This window comes from Hylobates moloch, unplaced genomic scaffold (assembly GCF_009828535.3).
Source record: "Hylobates moloch isolate HMO894 unplaced genomic scaffold, HMol_V3 SCAFFOLD_6, whole genome shotgun sequence".
NCBI classification, from domain to species: Eukaryota; Metazoa; Chordata; class Mammalia; order Primates; family Hylobatidae; genus Hylobates; species Hylobates moloch.
Genome location: NW_026652281.1, coordinates 108,169,218 through 108,188,117, shown reverse-complemented (window position 1 = coordinate 108,188,117; position 18,900 = coordinate 108,169,218). Strand labels below are relative to the sequence as shown.

The following is an 18,900-nucleotide window of genomic DNA, read 5'->3' as shown; positions in this document are numbered from 1 at the left end:
GAGATTGAGACCATCCTGGCTAACACGGTGAAACCCCGTCTCTATTAAAAATACAAAAAATTAGCCGGGTGTGTGGTGGGTGCCTGTAGTCTCAGCTACTCAGGAGGCTGAGACAGCAGAATGGCGTGAACCCGGGAGGAAGAGCTTGCAGTGAGCCGAGTTTGCACCACTGCACTCCAGCCTGCGCGACAGAGTGAGACTCCGTCTCAAAAAAAAAAAAAAAAAAATTTTCTCTTTGTCCAAATTAAAAGGAAGCCTGGACACAGTGGCTCACACCTGTAATCCCAGCACTTTGGGAGGCTGAAGCAAGAGGACTGCTTGAGGCCAGGAGTTTGACACAAGCCTGGGCCACACAGCAAGACTCCATCACTATCAACAATAATAATAATAATAATAATAATAATAATAATGTAAAGGTTTAAAACTTTATCACCCAACCTTGGTCAATCTCCCATTCCTAAATAGAACAATAGATTTAATTTGTAAGACTGAGACCAGTCCTAACCATGTGTATTTTGGAAAGGGAAAAAAAAAGAAAAAAAAAAAAAAAAAAACAGCCAGGTGATCAGGGTTTTATCAGGTCACTCCTGTTAAGAAACACAAAGACAGAGGAAGATTTCTGGGAAGATGAACAAAAGAAAAGGTGAGAAGCTAAAAAGCAGGTAATTTGCAGTATAGTTTATTTACATCCTTCCCTAAAGCAGAGTGCTAATGGGCTTGTATAATAAGACTACTTCTAGCAGCAGAATACACATTTTTCTCAAACTTACACTGAACCAAGAAAGACCATATTCTGGGTCATAAAAAATATCTTAACAAATTTCAAAGAACATAAATCATACCGAGTATGTTCTTAGACCACACAGAATTAAACTAGAAATCTGCAACACAAAGACAGCTGCAAAAAATCCCAAAATACTTGGAGATTAAAAGAACATACTTCTAAATAACACATGGGTCAAAAACAACATTATAGGAGAAAACTATAGGCCAAACTTTCTCATGAATATACATATAAAAATACTCAACAAAATATTAGCAAATCAAACCCAACAAATTTATAAAAAGAATAATATACCCTGACCATGTATTCCAGGTATATAAGGCTGGTTAGGCATTCAAATATCAATGTAACCCAGCACGTAACAGGCTAAAGAAAACAAATCACGTGATCATAATAAGAGAACATAAGTCAGTTAGAAAAATAAAATCAGGGGCACAAAAAAAAAAAGCTTTTGAATTTTTATAACCACTTTCCTTCGGGAGTGTTAATTTCTTCCTACTTTTGAGCCTCATGAAAACTAGGAAAACATGTCCTGATTCATCATTATGTTAATTACATTTTGTTAGATTATAATTTTTCCCCTTGTTAATCAAATTTATTAACTTTTAAACTTTTACCAAGTTAACTCATTGTAAGTAAACTAAAAAACGAGTATGCCCCAGAGAGAATTCCACGGCAACAAATACATATACATATAAGTCATAATTTCATAAGTCAACAAATACATATAAGTCATAATTTCAGTGATATCATTCTCTCCCTACAGATGTTTCATAATTTACTTAATCCCCATTTGGGGACTACTAGTTGTTTCCAGTTTTCTCCTACTATAAACAAGATTAGGATGAATATTTTTACATACACATTTTTGTGTACTTGTCCTATTATTTTTTCAGGCTAAAGTCTTAAAAATTGAATTAATGAATCAAAGGGTACAATTTAAGGTTTTTCCTACATGCTACCAAACTGCACAGTAAAAAGATGGCATCATCCTATACTCCCATAAAGTGAAGAGTACTGCCTGTTTCTCTAACACTGGGAATTAGATTAAAAAATATGAAATGTGAAAAATGATACCTCACTTTTACTTTATTTCTTTAATAAGAAAATTTTTTCAAATGTTAATTAGCCATTTCTTTCTTCATGAATTAATTGCTGGTTCAAATACCAATTATTCCATTAGAGTGGTATTTCCTATTAATTGTAAATTATTCATAGATCAAATATATTAATATGCTGTCATATGTTAATGTTTTCCCCAGTTGTTAATTTGCCTTTTAAATCATAGACTGCTCCCTTTTTTGTTATTCAATTTTTAAATTTTAATATGGTTAAATTTGTGACTTTTCCTTTACAGTATCTACTTCTAGTGACTTAATTAGATGGAAATGGTTTTCTTTACAAGTCACTGCACTTTCATTTTTACTCTTAAATACCTAATCCTTGCCTACTAATTGAATAATAAACACAGAAACCCTGAATTTCTGCAAGAATGCCAAAGAAAGGATCCCATCCGAAACAGGATTTCAAATCCTGAGTAACTTTAGCCATTCAAAACCCTGCAATGGCTTCCTAACATATTCAAAATAAAATGCAAGCTCCCATGAGGCCTACATAGTCTGGCCCCGCTTATGTCTCTGACGTCCATCCTACCATTCTCTGCCTCTCTCACTTTATGGCTTCACTTGCCTTCCTGTTGCTCTCCAAGCAAGCCATGCTTGTTCCTACCTCAGGTCTTTGCACTTAGTGTTCCCTCCGTATGGTACACTATTCCTCAAGATCTCTGCATGGCTTGCACCTCATGTCTCTCAGGTCTCTACACAAATGTTATCTCCTCTGAGAGACCTCCCTGACTAACTCTAATTTAAAACACTTGGCCAGTTGCCCTATATCCCACCTTATCTTGCCATCATTATATTCCTCCATGCTGCTTGAGGTTTTTCTTCATGGCATTTATTCCTAACTGACATTAATGTTACCTGTTTACTTGTGAATTTCTTACCTCCCTGACTAGAACATAAACTTCATGATAACATCAGTATATCCCAGCACTTCGTATATGCTGTCTGAAAAAAGCTACTTACCGTTGTCAAAACACGCATAATTGTGTCTATATGCCATCGTTTGGAAGGTGCATACCTGAAAAAAACAATGGAAAGGGACACTTGGAACCAGTAAAATATACTGTTTTCAGTGACTAGAAAATCCTGCCCAAGCAGGGTGACTCACACCTGTGATCCCAGCATTTTGGGAGGCCGAGGTGGGAGATCGCCTGAACTCAGGAGTTCGAGACCAGCCTGGGCAACATGGTGAAACTCCGTCTCACCAAAAAATACAAAAATTAGCTGGTTGTGGTGGTGGCTGCCAGTAGTTCAGCTACTCTGGGAGATTGAGGTGGGAGGATTGCCTAAGCCTGGGAGGTTGAGGCTACAGTGAGAAAGAGAAGAAAGAGAAGAGAAGAAAGAAAAGAAAGAAGAAGGAAAGAAGGAAGGAAGGAAAGAAAGAGAGAGAGAAAAGAAAGAAAAGAAAAAGAAAAGGAAGGAAGGAAGAAGGGGAGGAGGGAGGGAGGGAGGGAAGACAAGGGAAAGGAAAAGGAAAAGGAAAAGGAAAAGAAAAGAAAAGAAAAGAAAAGAAAAGAAAAGAAAAAAGAAAAGAAAAGAAAATCCTGTCCTACAGTCTTTTCTAGGTTCCCTGGATAAGTGAACATATCTGGAAACATTTCAACTTCAAATCTAGCAGCAAATGCCATTTCAAAGATACAAAGGTATACAGTCAACTGACTTCAGTGGCTCATGCCTATAATTCCAGTACTTTGGGAGGCCAAGGAGGAAGGAGTGCTTGAGGCCAGGAGTTCCACACAAACCTGGGCAACATAGCAAGACCCCATCTCTACAAAATAAAACTTAAAAAATTAGTGGCACATGATGATTTGCACCTATAGTCCCAGCTACTCAGGAGGCTGAGGCAGAAGGATGGCTTAAGCCCAGAAGTCCAGGCTGCAGTAAACTATGACTGGGCCACTGCCCTCCAGCCTGGGTGACAGAGCAAGACTCCGTTTCTAAAATTAAAGAAAAAAAAAAAAAAAAAAGAGGGTACGTAGTCAAACTCAGATGTTTCCCATAAGATTGCAATAAGAGTTGCTAAGCTGAGAAATGAGATTTGTTTTCAGTTTCAGAGAAAATGAATCATTCAGTCAGGGCAGGAGAGGATAAAGAAGAAAGAAGAAAAGGGACTGTTTTCAGACCAAGACAACAATATTAGGACTAAAAACGTGTTTCCTTAAATTCAGAGTGGAAAGAAGAGAAAGAATAGCTGTACTACTAAAATCATAAGGTACTTCCTCAAAATTCTGCATAGAGCTGCAATTCAGATGTTGTAACTTTTCTATTCTTTATTAAAACAGCATCATAGGCCAGGTGTGGTGGCTGATGCCTGTAATCCTAGCACTTTGGGAGGCTGAGGCAGGTGAATCGCTTGAGTCCAGGAGTTTGAGACCAGCCTGGACAACATAGCAAAACCCCATCTCTACAAAAAAAAAAAAAACAAAACAGAAATTAGCAGGGTGTGGTGGCGTAAGCCTATGGTCCCAGCTACTTGGGGGGCTGAGGCAGGAGGATCCCCTGAACCTGGGAGGTCAAGGTTGCAGTGAGCCAAGATTGTGCCACTGCACTCCAGCCTAGGTGACAAAGTGAGACCCTGTCTCAAAAAAACCCAAAACAAAAAAAACCAGCATCATAGATGAGAGGTTAAAGAACAGATAAAGGAGAAGATTTCATAAAAGTGTGAAATTTTTTGGGTCTCAGCATATTTAAATTCTGGCTATAATAGCCTTCTCCAAGCTAATTTATAATTGAGAGCTTGAAATAAATGCTATGTGTTTTAAACATATTTACAGTAGTTTCTCCATTTTTTTTTTTGATTTTGTTTTTGAGACAGAGTCTTGCTTTGTCACCTAGGCTGGAGTGCAGGGGCATAATCTCGGCTCACTGCAACCTCCACCTCCCAGGTTCAAGTGATTCTCCTACCTCAGCCTGCCAAGTAGCTGGGACTACAGGCGCGTGCCACCAGGCCCAACAAATTTTTGTATTTTTAGTGGAGACAGAGTTTCACTATGTTGGCCAGGCTCCTGACTTCATGATCCGCCTGCCTTGGCCTCCCAAACTGCTGAGACTGCAGGCGTGTGCCACCGCGCCCAGCACCCTCCCCATGTTTTAAAGACACTTCCAAAAGTTCCAAGCAGACTCTACCAATAAAGGTAAAAATTAAATCTTACTTTTCTGCAGCAAGAAAGATTCCAGATGCACAGTCTGCTTTAAATTCTGGCTCACACGAATCCAGAAAATAAAGTAATTCTTTCATCATGCCTCGGATATTATTCCCATTTACCAGGGCAAAACTCAATTCCATTGCACGCCTTGCAAAAGGAAAAAATTAAAAACAGTTATGAAATTTATAGTGGAAATGAAACAAAGACCCAGGTATGTACTCTGTGAACACCAAGTACTGCCAGATGTGCTAATGTCCTTGCACGATCTTGTGATCCCAATCTTTGCACACAAAATAACCAAAGAGATGTATTCTTATGTAATCAAAGTTAGTTTTGATATTTTGAATCTTCACGCAATATTCTTCTTCAAAAGTCCCTATGAGATATACCACTAATGTCCAAACATGCGGCTTGGGTTCAACAGGCTGTTCTACAAAGGTGGAAGTTAGAATACCTAACAGTCTCAAAAGGAGGGGCAACAAATGTATTACCCAATAATAATACCTATCTGCCTCATTCCTTAAAAATGTGACATGTTAAGTCACCATATTCTACTTTTATTACACCCCACTCTGTCCAAAGATGATGTAATATAGTTTATGTCAAAAGGTGTGCAGAAAATTCAAATTAAAAACAAATTCAAGGCCGAGCGTGGTGGCTCACACCTGTTTTCTCACCACTTTGGGAGGCCAAGGTGGGCGAATCACCTGAGGTCAGGAGTTTGAGACCAGGATGGCCAACATGGTGAAAGCACTTCTGTACTAAAAATACAAAAATTAGCCGGGCATGGTGGTGGGCGCCTGTAGTCCCAGCTACAAGGGAGGCCGAGGTAGGAGAATTGCTTGAACCCAGGAGACAGAGATTGCAGTGAGGCGAGGCACTCCAGCCTTGGCAACAGAGCGAGACTCTGTCTCAAAAAAAAAAAAAAAAAAAAAAAAAAATCAAAGGGAAAATGAGGGCCATGAGAAGGAAAAAAAAATGGCATGTGCTATGAGGACAAATAAGAGTTTCTATAACTGCCTATACAAAGTTGGCAACGAAGTTAAAAATAGGAATGTTTAACATGTAAAAGCTGTAAGGTTGCTATATACATCTTTCCATACTTGGTCAATAATATCAAACACTGTATGTACACTGACTTTCAAAAGTAACAATTTAGGCTGGGTGCAGTGGCTCACGCCTGTAATCCCAGCACTTTCGGAGGACAAGGCGGGCACATCACCTGAGGTCAGGAGTTCGAGACCAACCTAGCCAATATGGCAAAACCCTGTCTCTACTAAAAATATAAAAATTAGCCGGGTGTGGTGGCAGGCGCCTGTAATCCCAGGTACTTGAGAGGCTGAGACAGGAGAATCGCTTGAACTCAGGAGACGGAAGTTGCAGTGAGCCGAGATCCCACCACCACACTCCAGCCTGAGTGACACAAGACTCCATCTCAAAAAAAAAAAAAAATTTAACAAGTAGGAGATACTTTCATCTTAGCTAACATATAAGTAAGCAAAAATTCAATCCTTAGATATAATAACTTTTATAGGGTGCTTATGTAATTTACATATATTAATTCAATTTATCCTGCATAACCCTATGAAGTGGTTGCCCTTCTATCTGCATTTTACTTATGACGCAATTGAGGCACTAAAAGCTTAAGTAATTTGACCCGGTCTATTAAAGGCAGAGTCAGAAAATGAAATGAGGCAGTCTGGCTCCAGAGTCTAAGCTCTTACTGTTATATATCCTGTCAAAGAGACACAGGATTCACTTCTTTTGAAATTCACAGCCCAGTAATGAGCTAGAGAGAAAGAACACAAAAAGAGTCAGAAGGCTAATATCTATTCCCAGGACTGCCCCTTACAAGGATTAAGGTTTAGGTTAAGTCATTTGATCCCAAAGGAACCAAATTTTAACTAATCTGTTAATTAGCAATAGAAGTAGTTGCTTAGGCTCTCTCATTGGCTTGCTCTGAGAACACACTGAGAGGGTACTCAAAAAATCTTTTGCAAAGCACTATATAAAAGTTGGTGTTATTAAGTTTAGGTCTTATCTTTAGGTTGCTCAAGCACTTAGCACCTTTTATTTGTACCTGTTCTGTGCAAATCAAAGGAACTCAGCATCAATAAATGTTTGTTAACTGAATGGTTTCAGAGATCACTTTAAATATACTTTGTTCTAGATTCGAACATACAACCAAAAGTTCAGAGGCCAACTTTAGCTAGGTTCTACATATTCTACAAACATCTAGAGTTCTAAGAAGAGATCCAGTAGAATTACTCCACTGAGGGAAGAGATTTATGCTTTTTGAGAGTGCTATCTGCTGCCTAACAGTCATTTCAGGACACTCTGTTCTAAGCAATATGCTGCCTTCAGGATCCTGGGGCGTAAGTACTGTGAAAAACGTGTGCTGTCAGCAATTTGAGTGTCAGCATTGTGATAAGACACTTAGCCGATGGATCACTCCGTACTTTCATCCTCCAACACACAAAGCACAGTACCTCCGTTAGGTAAACTTTTGCCTAGCTTATCTGTGCCTGTTGTATTTATCAAAGAGCCAAGGACAACTTCAGTGCGCACTTAAGTATTCTTATTGGCCTCCTTAACAACCTAAACTTCTCCCTACTGAGCACAGTCCATCTGTGAACACAACGACTAAATACATAAATGTCAACACTCTTGCTCTGAAAACTATTACAAAGTATCACATGGCAGGGGCACAGAACTATCAATAATCTGTTTGTCACTCAATTTACCAAAAACACTAGACTGAGAAAGGCTCTCAGTTTGTTACCGTTTTATTGAGACATCCAAATCTTTAAGACAGTCCACAATTGTGCTTCTGTGCCTCTGTACTGCATTATGATCTGTCTGTACAGTCTTCAACAAAGATGTCAGAGCCACATATCTGGATGAAACAGTTGCAAAATAACAGAGTTAAAATGTAAAATTCAGGATAGTTTTTCTCTGTTTAAATAATAAAAAGAAAGACATCTAATGGATAAGAGAAAGCATACATTTTTATTTAAAAGAAAGTTAGTGAACACAAAAGTAACATTTCAAAGGTATAAGCAATACCATAATCTAAAACAGTGGCAACCAGGAGACGCTTTGGACTTTAGATTTGCATTCATGGTCAAGTCCATTTAAACTTCTAAAAGTAGGCCGGGAATGGTGGCTCACACCTGTAATCCCAGCACTATGGGAGGCCAAGGCAGGTGGATACCTGAGGTCAGTAGTTCAAGACCAGCCTGGCCAACATGGTGAAATCCTATCTCTACTAAAAATATAAAAAGTAGCTGGGCACATGGGTGTCAGGTGCCTGTAGTCCTAGCTAGTCAAGGGGCTGAGGCATGAGAATTGCTGGAACCTGGGAGGCTGAGGTTGCAGTGGGCCGAGATCATGCCACTGCACTCCAGCCTGGGGGACAGAGCGAGACTCTGTCTCAAAAAAATAAAATTGGGACTGGGCGTGGTGGCTCATGCCTATAATCCCAGCACTTTGGGAGGCCAAGGCGGGCGGATCAAGAGGTCAGGAGATTGAGACTACCCTGGCTACCATGGTGAAACCCCATCTCTACTAAAAATACAAAAACTAGCTGGGCGTGGTGGCAGGCACCTGTAGTCCCAGCTACTCAGGAGGCTGAGGCAGGAGAATGGCTCTTGGGAGGTGGAGCCTGCAGTGAGCGGAGATCATGCCACTACACTCCAGCCTAGGCAACAGAGCAAGACTCCGTCTCAAAAAAAAAAAAAAAAAAAAAAAAATTTAATTAAATATAAAATATAAAATAAATAGAAGTGACGGACTCAATTATTTTAAAGTGTTCCAAATAGTAAAACAAAAAGAGCATACAATATGTCTTCTAAGGCTGCCTTTGCCCCAAAATGCAATTTTAACATTTGAGTTTTCTCTGCTTTTATTTGATACCGGTACCAAAACTGCCTCTATAAAAATTTGAGTTTAAAATCCAAGTATTTAACTTAGTATGTTAGTGTTTTAAAATTTTATTTATGTATTTATTTTTTAAAAGAGATAGGGTCCCTGACTATGTTGCCCAGGCTGGTCTCGAACTCTTGGGCTCAAGCGTTCCTCCCACCTTAGCCTGCCAAAGTGCTGGATTACAAGGGTGAGCCACCACGCCTGGCAATCCAAGTGTTCTTTAGAAGGAGAAGATAATTCAGGGCGCCACAATAATTATTTCCACATCTTTTTTTTTTTTTTTTTTGAAACGGGGTCTCGGCCAGGTGCAGTGGCTCATGCCTGTAATCCCAGCACTTCAGGAGGACAAGGCGGGCGGATTACCTGAGGTTAGGAGTTAAAGACCAGCCCAGCCAACATGGTGAAACCCCGTCTCTATTAAAAATACAAAAAAATTAGCTGGGCGTGGTGGCGTTCACCTGTAAACCCAGCTACTCAGGAGGCTGAGGCAAGAGAATCGCTTGAACTTGGGAGGCGAAGGTTGCAGGGAGCCAAGACTGCGCCACTGCACTCAAGCCTGGGCAACAAGAGCGAAACTCCGTCTCAAAAAAAAAAGAAACAGGGCCTCACTCTGTCACCTAGACTGGAACGCAGTGGCGTGATCACAGCTCACTGCAGCTTCAACCTCCTGGGTTCAGGTGATCCTCCCACCTCAGCCTCCCGAGTAGCTGGGACTACAGGTGCACATCACCCAGCCACCTGGCTCATTTCTGTATTTTTCTGTAGAGATGGAGTTTTGTCATGTTGCCCAGGCTGGTCTCGAACTCCTGGGCTCATGATCTACCCATCTCTGCCTCCCAAAGTGTTGGCATTACAGGGGTGAGCCACTATGCCTAGCTTCCACATCTTTTCATGTTTAATATAAGAAAAATTTCTCCTGATTAGAAAAACAGGTAAGCAGGAATATGCACTACATACAGGAAAATAACAAAATAAAAGATATACTGATCAATTCATTTACCGAAAAAACTAGAGTTCACAAAGACATTCCAGATTTGCTACCTGAAATGTTACATATTTCTTAATTTAGAGCAAGGGTCAACAAACTACAGCCCACCTGTAAAACCCAGCTCTCTGCGGTTTTTGTACATCAAAATATTTTTTCATACTAGTTCCCAAGTTTGATGTAAATCAATTTTATTGAACACAGACACACTCATCATTTACATACTGTCTATGGCTAATTTCATGCTAAGGGGCAGAGGTGAGTAGTTTACCAAAGACTCCATGGCCCACAAAGCCTAAAATATTTACCATCTGACCCTTTACAGAAAAATTTTGCTGACTGTTGATTTACAGAACAAATAGGAATATATGCCATGAGATAAATCCTCAAGTTCTTCACAAAACAGTAGTTTCAAGACCAGAAAAACATAAAAATTCTGAGCTAAAAGTTCTAGATATGTGACTTAATACATGTATGATCTTGAGCAAAATCGCTCTTAAAATAATGGGCTTATAATATCCAAGATAAAAGACATAGTTCAGTTGACTTACCTAATATTCTTGTCATTGTTCAATAAGAAACGACCGAGGATATTTATGGCTAGGACCTTAAGAGAAACAGCATAAGTCGAAATTTAGGAAAATTGAAGTTTTATATTGTTTCCTGAGTTTAAAGGATCACTTCGTGGCCTCTGGAGCTTCACAGACTGCTAGCAAAAAAAAAAAAGGGCCGGGCACGGTGGCTCACGCCTGTAATCACAGAACTTTGGGAGACCAAGGTCAGTGGATCACAAGGTCAGTGAGCCAAGATGGTACCACTGTATTCCAGTCGGAGCAACAGAGCAAGACTCCGTCTCAAAAAAAAAAAAAAAAAAAAGGAAAAAATCTAAAGGCAAACTCTTAAAATCATATTCTAAAGGTAAATGCTGGAAGGTTGTTTTAATGCTTTGACAGTGTTTTGTCAGTGGAAGAATAATATTAGTACAGCCTCTTTAGAGGGAAATCTGGCAATAACTATATTTAAAATGAATATATATTCTCTGTTTTATCCATTTCACTTTTAGGAATTGATCTGACAAACAACTGTACATATAGACAAAAGTCTACTGTGGCACTACTGATAACTGCAAATGATAGGAGATACCCTAAAACTCCGTTAATAGCAAATTTGCTAATTATACTATGGCACATCCATGCAATGGAATGTCACGCAGCCATTAAGACAGAATGCATTCTGACACATGGTTCAACCTTGAAGACATTATGTTAAATGAAATAAGATAATCTGCTTTTCAAAAGGATAAAAACTGTACGATTCCACTTATATGAGTTACTGTGATATGGTGAAATACATATTTGGTTTTTGCCCCTGTTTCCTGGCATACAACTCCTAAATCCCTTGGAATTTCCTGTGTGACAGCATCTTTAGTTCCAATGATATGGGCTCCTAAGATAGCCTCAGAATGGAGACTGGTTGCCAGGGTAACAACCATGATATTAGAGGATTGGAACTTTCAGTCCTATCCCCCAACCTTGGGGAGGGGAGAGATCCTGAAGGTTAAGCTGATCACCGATGATTTAATCAATCATGTCTGTGTAATGAGGCCTCCAAAAATCCCAAATGGGAAGGGTTCAGAAGAGCTTCCAGATAGCTGAACATGTGGAGCTTCCTGGAGGGCGGCACATCTGGAGAGGGTATGGAAGCTTCCAACCCCTTCCCACATGCCTTGCCCTGTGCATCTCTTCCATCTGGCTGTTCATCTATATCCTTTATAACAAACCAGCAAGCATATGTAAAGTGTTTCCCTGAGTTCTGTGAGCCACTCTAGCGAGCTAACCAAACCTGAGGAGGGGGTTGTGGGAACCCTGACTTACAGCTGGTTGGTCAGAAGCACAGGTCACAACCTGAGCTTGGGAGTGGCATCTGAAGTTGGGGCGGGGTGGTCAGTCTTGTGGGACTGAGCCCTCAAACTGTGGGATGTGACACCTTATCTCCAGGGAAACAGTGTCAGAATTGAATTCAATTAGAGGATACCCAGCTGGTATCCACCAGAAAACTGCTTGATGTATAGGGAAATAGCCCCAACACATATGGTGTCAGAAGTGAAATGTTGGAGCTGGACATGATGGCTCACATTACTCGGGAGGCTGAGGTGGGAGGATTGCTTGAGGCCAGGAGTTCAAGATCAGCCTGAGCAACAGAGAGAGACTTGTCACTAAAACAAAACAAAAAAGAAGTGAAGTGTTGAATGACTGTGTGAGAGTAGAGAGTAAAAAGTAGAAAACACATTTTGGGATTTTTTCTTACATCTCTTCAGAGGTAACTGAGAGTAGTTAAATTCACAGACAGAAAGTAGAATGGTGGTTGCCAGGGACTAGAGGTAGTTACAGCAAGGAGAGTTATTGTTTAATGGATACAGACTTTAAGAACACAAAAAAGTTCTGGAGATAAACTATAGTACTGGTTACACAACAAGATGAGTGTACTAACTGAACTGTTCACTTAAAAATGCTTAAAATGGTAAATTTTATGTTATATATATTTTATCACAATTAAGAATACAAGAACAAGACTTATCTCTATGCATGAATTTGGAAGTGGCTCCAAGATAATGTTAGGTGAACAAAGTATGGTGCAGAACAATATATATGGTATGTTACCATTCTGTTTGAAAGGTGGGGAGAGGAAAAGAACTTAACCTAAGTTACTTTGGTTATCTAACTAGATACTATAATGGTACAGACAAAAAGAACTGTACACAAATATTATACTCTGGTAAATTTGCTTTTTACAAGGCTATGGGCTAACAGTTCTAATATTAATAAATGATAGAATGAACAAATTCATGAAGGAGAAGGGATAACTCCTCTTTATAGAAGAATTCCAATTAATGAGAAAAAATGAGGGAAATGGAAAGTTGTCATTAGAATACATCTTAATAATTGTTGTGGGCAAGATCCTCTGGTGGATACTAAAACTGATAGGTAAAAGTCTGAGGATAGGATGTTTACGTAGTCTCAAAATAGCTGCCAAAATATTTTTAATTACAAAAGAAAAAATAATGACTTTACAGTGAAAAGACCCAGCAGACATCATCTCAACTAAATGATCAAGGTTAACGTCACCAATGATAAGACAAATATATTTACTATATTGCTACACCTGAGCTCTCCCAAAGTTTATTATAATCAATGTTAAGCCGTCATGGGAAATATTTCAGATACCAAAAATCCAGCACTCCACATTTTGCATCATTCTTTCTTAAAGTCGAGTTCCAAATGGAATACAATTCTGAAGTACTGAAGTCCAAGTCAACCATTCTAAGTGAAACATTTAGGTGGGGAAGAAAAGATTCAAAAAGACTTACTCGCAATCCACTCTCTGACTTAATATCCATGATAGTCAAAACCGTCTCATAAAGAATAGCATTTCCTACATTTTTACTAGTCTCAGTATTAGTGGCAACCTGAAAAGACATATTGAGGGCAGTACATAAGTGATAAGAACAATGCTCCCCAAAAATATTCACAGATAACAAGAGGCATTTTGTGATTACAGCTATGAATAAGGAAACACAAATAAAAACTGCTCCATATAACCATAATCATTCTACTCCCAGCGAAAGTAAAATAAATATATATTTAATATAAGTTTGATCTACTCACCTGTGCTAATATATCATTCATAGCTTCACTTGAATCATCATCATTTCGTCCTAAAATTCTTAATAACCGCAAAATTCGTACCTAACGTGCAAAATATGAGAGGTGTCAACAAATTATGTCTCACACAAAGAAATCTCACTTGGTATGAAATTCAAATAACTAAATGAAGTCTTAGAAATTCATTTGGAAACATTTATTCATATCAGAAATCGTCAAATATCAAACAGAAGAATTGAAAACATTTTCTTTAGAGAGGCTATATATGCTTCTACATCTAATAAAGTTATTATAAGACAACCCACACTTCAGTAATCCACAGCTAAAGGATACTACCAGATACTACCGCCTGCAGAGCTATATTAAATAATTCAAATAATAAATGATTTTGACTATTAAAACTGTAATTTGAAGTGGGGCACAGTGGCTCTTGCCTGTAATCCCAGTACTTTGAGAGGCAGAGGTGGGCGGGCTGCTTGAGTCCAGGAGTTTGAGACCACCCTGGGCAACATAGTAAAGCCCTGTCTCTACAAAATATACAAAATGAGCCGGGCATGGTGGTGTGCACCGGAAATCCCAGCTACTTGGGAGGATCACTTGACCCTGGGAGGTCGAGGCTGCAGCGAGGCAAGATTGTGCCACTGCACTCCAGCCTAAGTGACAGAGCAAGACCTTGTCTCAAAAACAAAAACAAAAAAAAAACTTGTAATTGTATCCTCTTAATCTAATACAGAATTGTGTCACTATTCATTAATATAATTAATCAATTAACTACCAAATTTCTACTCAACACAAACTTAAGAGGAAGGAAATTGTCTACTTAAAAGATATTAAATTCATCTAACATTTATTTAAAACGTTCTTTCAACCTCACCTGCAAAAAGGGGTCACTGATACCAGAAACATCATGTTCTGGTGAATATCCGGACATGATGAGGTTCTTTAAAATACGAACTAATTGGGGCACAAGCTGCAGAGAAGAAAGATGCATCAAAAAACAGTGAATATTGAAGAATGTCTCATGGATAAGCAGGTCCTTTGGTTTAGAAAAAGAGTGTAAGGGTCCAAGTCCAAGCAAATTCTACTGATTTAATATACTAGTGTATTGTAGATGTTTGATAAACTTAGGAGTAACTTAGGCCAATATTCAAGAAGTAGTATGTATTTTATCTGGATAAAACCAAACCAGACTTTTTTATGCCAGAGTTATATGTAAAGATATTACAAATAATATTGGGTCAGAAAGCCTATGGGAACCAGGTAAAACAGATGCCTATGGGGCATACCGCATTTCTAGGTCTGTAGAACTTGACTTGCCTAGGTGGCAAAAACATGTTCAGTTTTCATCCATTCAAACATTTGCATGTAACATGTCATCACACCAAAATACAACTAGTGATCTTATTAAAATTATAACTTTAAAACATACAACCTCAAATAGAGAAAAAAAATCTCTTCTCTTAAGATAGAAGAGTTATACCCTTTTCCAACAAACAGGGAATACCAAAGCTGACAACAGTAATACAGTAATCAAATGGAAAAACACATGAAAAAATTAAATTTTTCATCTTAAGAGATATCAAGGCCATGAATAATTTCCTCTTCCTATTCTTAACTCATATGATACAATTTTTTTAAATTTCAGGACTTACTTATATATGGCTTTGTGGCCTGTTTTCTTGTCTTTTCAATGAGACTGTACATTCCTTATAATCAGGAATTTCCTTCCTGTCCTTCCTTTACTTTATCCATTAAGAGTCCTAACACATAGTAAAGGCAATTTTACTGCCAAGCCGAAGATGTTTTAAATCTTGGCACTCATTTCATTTCTGTTGATCAATTACTTGATATTAAAACAAAAGGTTTGCCACAATAGGAACTTTTTATGTTTCCAACTAAAAACTCAATTTTTAGCTATATAAACAACTCTAATGACCAAAAATTAAGTTAAACAGTGTGCAAAGTGAACTGCATTCCATCTCTTTTGCAGGCAATTTTAGCTACAACTCTGCTGCAACTCAGTTATTTTTTCTCACTGTATTTAGACTCTGTCCCTTCCCTACTCCCCAAGCCTAAAAGGGGATCAAGATTGAAATGAAAAGCCAAGCTATATCCAAGGAGTGCACTCAAAGCATTCAAAACATTAAGGCCACTTCTAAACACAAGAAAACACAATATGTATGAATTTAAATAAGTTGAGCCATAACAGTTTGGAATTAAGTAACTTATAAGTCACCTAAACAAAAGTCTACTTTGGACAACTCCAAATAAGACGAATCTAAGCCATGGAGATCTGCAAATTCATTAAATCTGTCAACTATGGGCAAAGTTATATTAGAGATAATAATATACCTTTTAAAACCACTTTAAATCAGTATTTTTGTAATAAAACGAAGACCAAGTAGTTACCAAGCTTATCTTGCATATTTCCCAATGGTCTCTTTTTTTGTACTACATATAACCCTAGTTATTTTTTATCTGGTTTATTTCTTGGAAAAGTCATTTTTCCTTGGGGTACTAAATTCAGAAATTGTTTTATCCACTGCCAAAAAGGCCAACACATCACATAAGATTACCCTGGGACACAGAGCACAAATGTCTAAATGTTCAGCATACAATTCTTGGAACCCAGTTTCATTTTTCAGACAAAAATGCAAGTTATTAAAACTGATGACAAGACAGACAAAATAAGATGACATAGGGAAAGGCTGCAGCCATGAAAATCAGTTGGTGCCCACTACTCTACCTCAAAATCCTTTTAATATTCCAAAACTTCTATGTAAGATTAAGTACAGGTAAGGGAGAAATAAAAGCTCTAAGTCTGAACTGAAAGCTCAGCAGTACATACGGAGCTTTTTAAAGTATGAGGTTACCCATATGCGGTTCTAAAATATCTACTTCAAAAAGCAGCAGCATTTTGTGTCAAAGCTCCAGACTAATCTGGAATTGCCATCACCAAAGCCACTGGGAAACTGCTCAAAGTTTCTCAAGTAAAGATAAAGAAAAGGCAGAGAAGAAGGCTTACAACTCAGGAAAGGCTGCAACTGAAATCCAAGGCTGACTTTGGAGTCAGGAGTTTAAGTGACAAAACAAAAACTAGACTAGGAAGTTAGCCAAAAATGCTAGAACAATAACTCACAGTACTAAGCACAGCTTCAGCATTAGTGTATTTTAAAAGCCACATTTGTGGATGGATACACAAAAGCTACTAAGGACCTAATGCCAGCATGCACCATCTAAAAGAGGGTTAATTCTTACCTTTTCATTCTAACATACAGCAGGATTCCAAACAGACAACAGGAACAAAACATACAAAGCAAGCATTAGGGACAGATACGGGTCTCATACTATATTACAATAATTTAATCAAGACATGAACATCTAAGGGAAAAAAAAGCCAAAAAAGAACTCCTGTTAGAGCCTTACTAGATCTAAAGTACAAAGTGAGATCTATTTACGGAATGACCAGCATCCTATAAAAGAAGTTCAATGCATGTAACTACCCAAAGAACAGTCTTCTTCTGAGTCCTCCTTACTACTGTCTTCTAAAATTAAGTGGAGAAACAGAAATGTCCACTTTAAAATACCAGTTAAAAAAAAAAAAAAAAAAAGGCCAGGCGCGGTGGCTCACGCCTGTAATCCCAGCACTTTGGGAGGCTGAGGCAGGTGGATCACGAGGTCAGGAGATCGAGACCATCCTGGCTAACACAGTGAAACCCTGACTCTACTAAAAATACAAACAATTAGCCGGGCGTGGTGGTAAGGCGCCTATAGTCCCAGCTACTCAGGAGGCTGTGGCAGGAGAATGGCATGAACCCGGGAGGCAGAGCTTGCAGTCAGCCGAGATCGCGCCACTGCACTCCAGCATGGGCGACAGAGCAAGACTGTCTCAAAAAAAAAAAAAAAAAAAAAAAGAAAGAAAAGAAATTCCTGTCTTAAAAAAAAAACAAAAAACAGGCCAGGAGCAGTGGTTCACACTTGTAATCCCAGCACTTTGGGAGGCTGAGGCAGGCTGATCACCTGAGGTCAGGAGTTCAAGACCAGCTTGGCCAACATGGTGAAACCCCGACTCTCCTAAAAATACAAAAATTAGACGGGCATGGTGGTGCACACGCCTGTAATCCCAGCTACGTGGGAGGCTGAGGCAGGAGAATCTCTTGAACCCAGGAGGTGGAGGTTGCAGTGAGCCGAGATCGGGCCATTGCACTCCAGCCTAGGCAAAAAGAGCAAAACTACATCTCAAAAAAAAACCACACACACAAAACTCCTATTTCAAATTTGACCTCAGATTATGTTTCCTTACTGAAACGTGAAAACAGCAGATAAACACATGAGATTGGTGTGTCTGCCAACAATGAGAGACTTCTATTATGAAAGGGAAAACAATACTAGTGCCAGTTCTTACTTATATGTCTAAATCTGGCTTCCAGCCCAACTGCATAGCAGGGCTAGTTAAATCCCTTATTCAGATTCATTGCTTGCTTTCAAAAAAAATAAATAAATAAGTAAGAAAATCATGTACTTTTCAGGAAAATCATTTTTCAATCAAGAAAGGCTTTGGCCTACAGAACGGCACCTACCTTTCTGAAATGCGCAAGCATGTCTGGGCTTCGCTCACACATTTCTGTGAGGAGGACTACAGATGTGTGGAGGACACCTGAAAGAAAAGATCAAAGGAAAACTAAAAATGAGGGCTATTATTCAATTTTATAGAATAGGACTTTGAGTTCCTGAAGGTCAATTCCAAAAGGATAGTTGCTACTTTTGCTTTTTAATCCCCCAAAGAATCTAAGCACTGAAGTGAATACAAAGGAGGAACTTAATAGATGCCTGATTTAAAACTGGCCAAGTTGGTAAAATCGGAATGTTTTCAACAATTATGTTATCAAAATAATTATTAAAAAGTGACGACCAATACATATGTCTCTCCATCTGAGAATATCCATAAAAACATACAATGTAAGCTAGGTATGATCTGTTCTACACTTAATCAGTAAGCTATTACCTGAGTTCTAACAGATAATTCAAGAAGCAAAAATCTTAGTAAGATTTTACATTTCCAGATAAAACTCATCAAAACTCTGAGAAAACTTTGGATGACAAAGTAAATTTAATTGCTCGAGAGTCAGTAAAAACAATCTCACAATGCTTTTCACTAAGTAATAAATACATGCTCCAAATAATTCAGTTGTTCAACAAGTATATTTTGAGCATTCTGGGCACAGCACTGAATTTATCAAATTAAATATACCATACAATTTTTCCTCTTAGCATT

At 38.6% G+C, this 18,900-nt stretch overlaps 1 protein-coding gene and 1 non-coding gene across 5 annotated transcripts in view; both read right to left on the bottom strand.

Moving 5' to 3' along the window:
* AP1G1 (adaptor related protein complex 1 subunit gamma 1) overlaps positions 1-18,900 on the bottom strand; it is a 110,977-nt gene that overhangs the window by 19,731 nt on the left and 72,346 nt on the right. For 3 of the 4 annotated variants that reach the window (XM_058441177.1, XM_058441176.1, XM_058441178.1), the window contains exons 6-13: positions 18,197-18,282; positions 14,500-14,595; positions 13,629-13,709; positions 13,331-13,429; positions 10,515-10,570; positions 7,834-7,947; positions 5,058-5,198; positions 2,869-2,923 (exon numbers count right to left, since the gene is read on the bottom strand). In XM_058441177.1, the coding sequence (XP_058297160.1) occupies positions 2,869-2,923; positions 5,058-5,198; positions 7,834-7,947; positions 10,515-10,570; positions 13,331-13,429; positions 13,629-13,709; positions 14,500-14,595; positions 18,197-18,282 (728 nt within the window). The remainder of the gene's footprint in view (positions 1-2,868; positions 2,924-5,057; positions 5,199-7,833; positions 7,948-10,514; positions 10,571-13,330; positions 13,430-13,628; positions 13,710-14,499; positions 14,596-18,196; positions 18,283-18,900) is intronic. The other variant, XM_032157825.2, reaches the window with a different exon arrangement.
* Positions 7,444-7,529, bottom strand: LOC116472091 (small nucleolar RNA SNORD71). Its single transcript, XR_004248999.1, has one exon. It is a non-coding gene; the product is annotated as a small nucleolar RNA SNORD71 (small nucleolar RNA).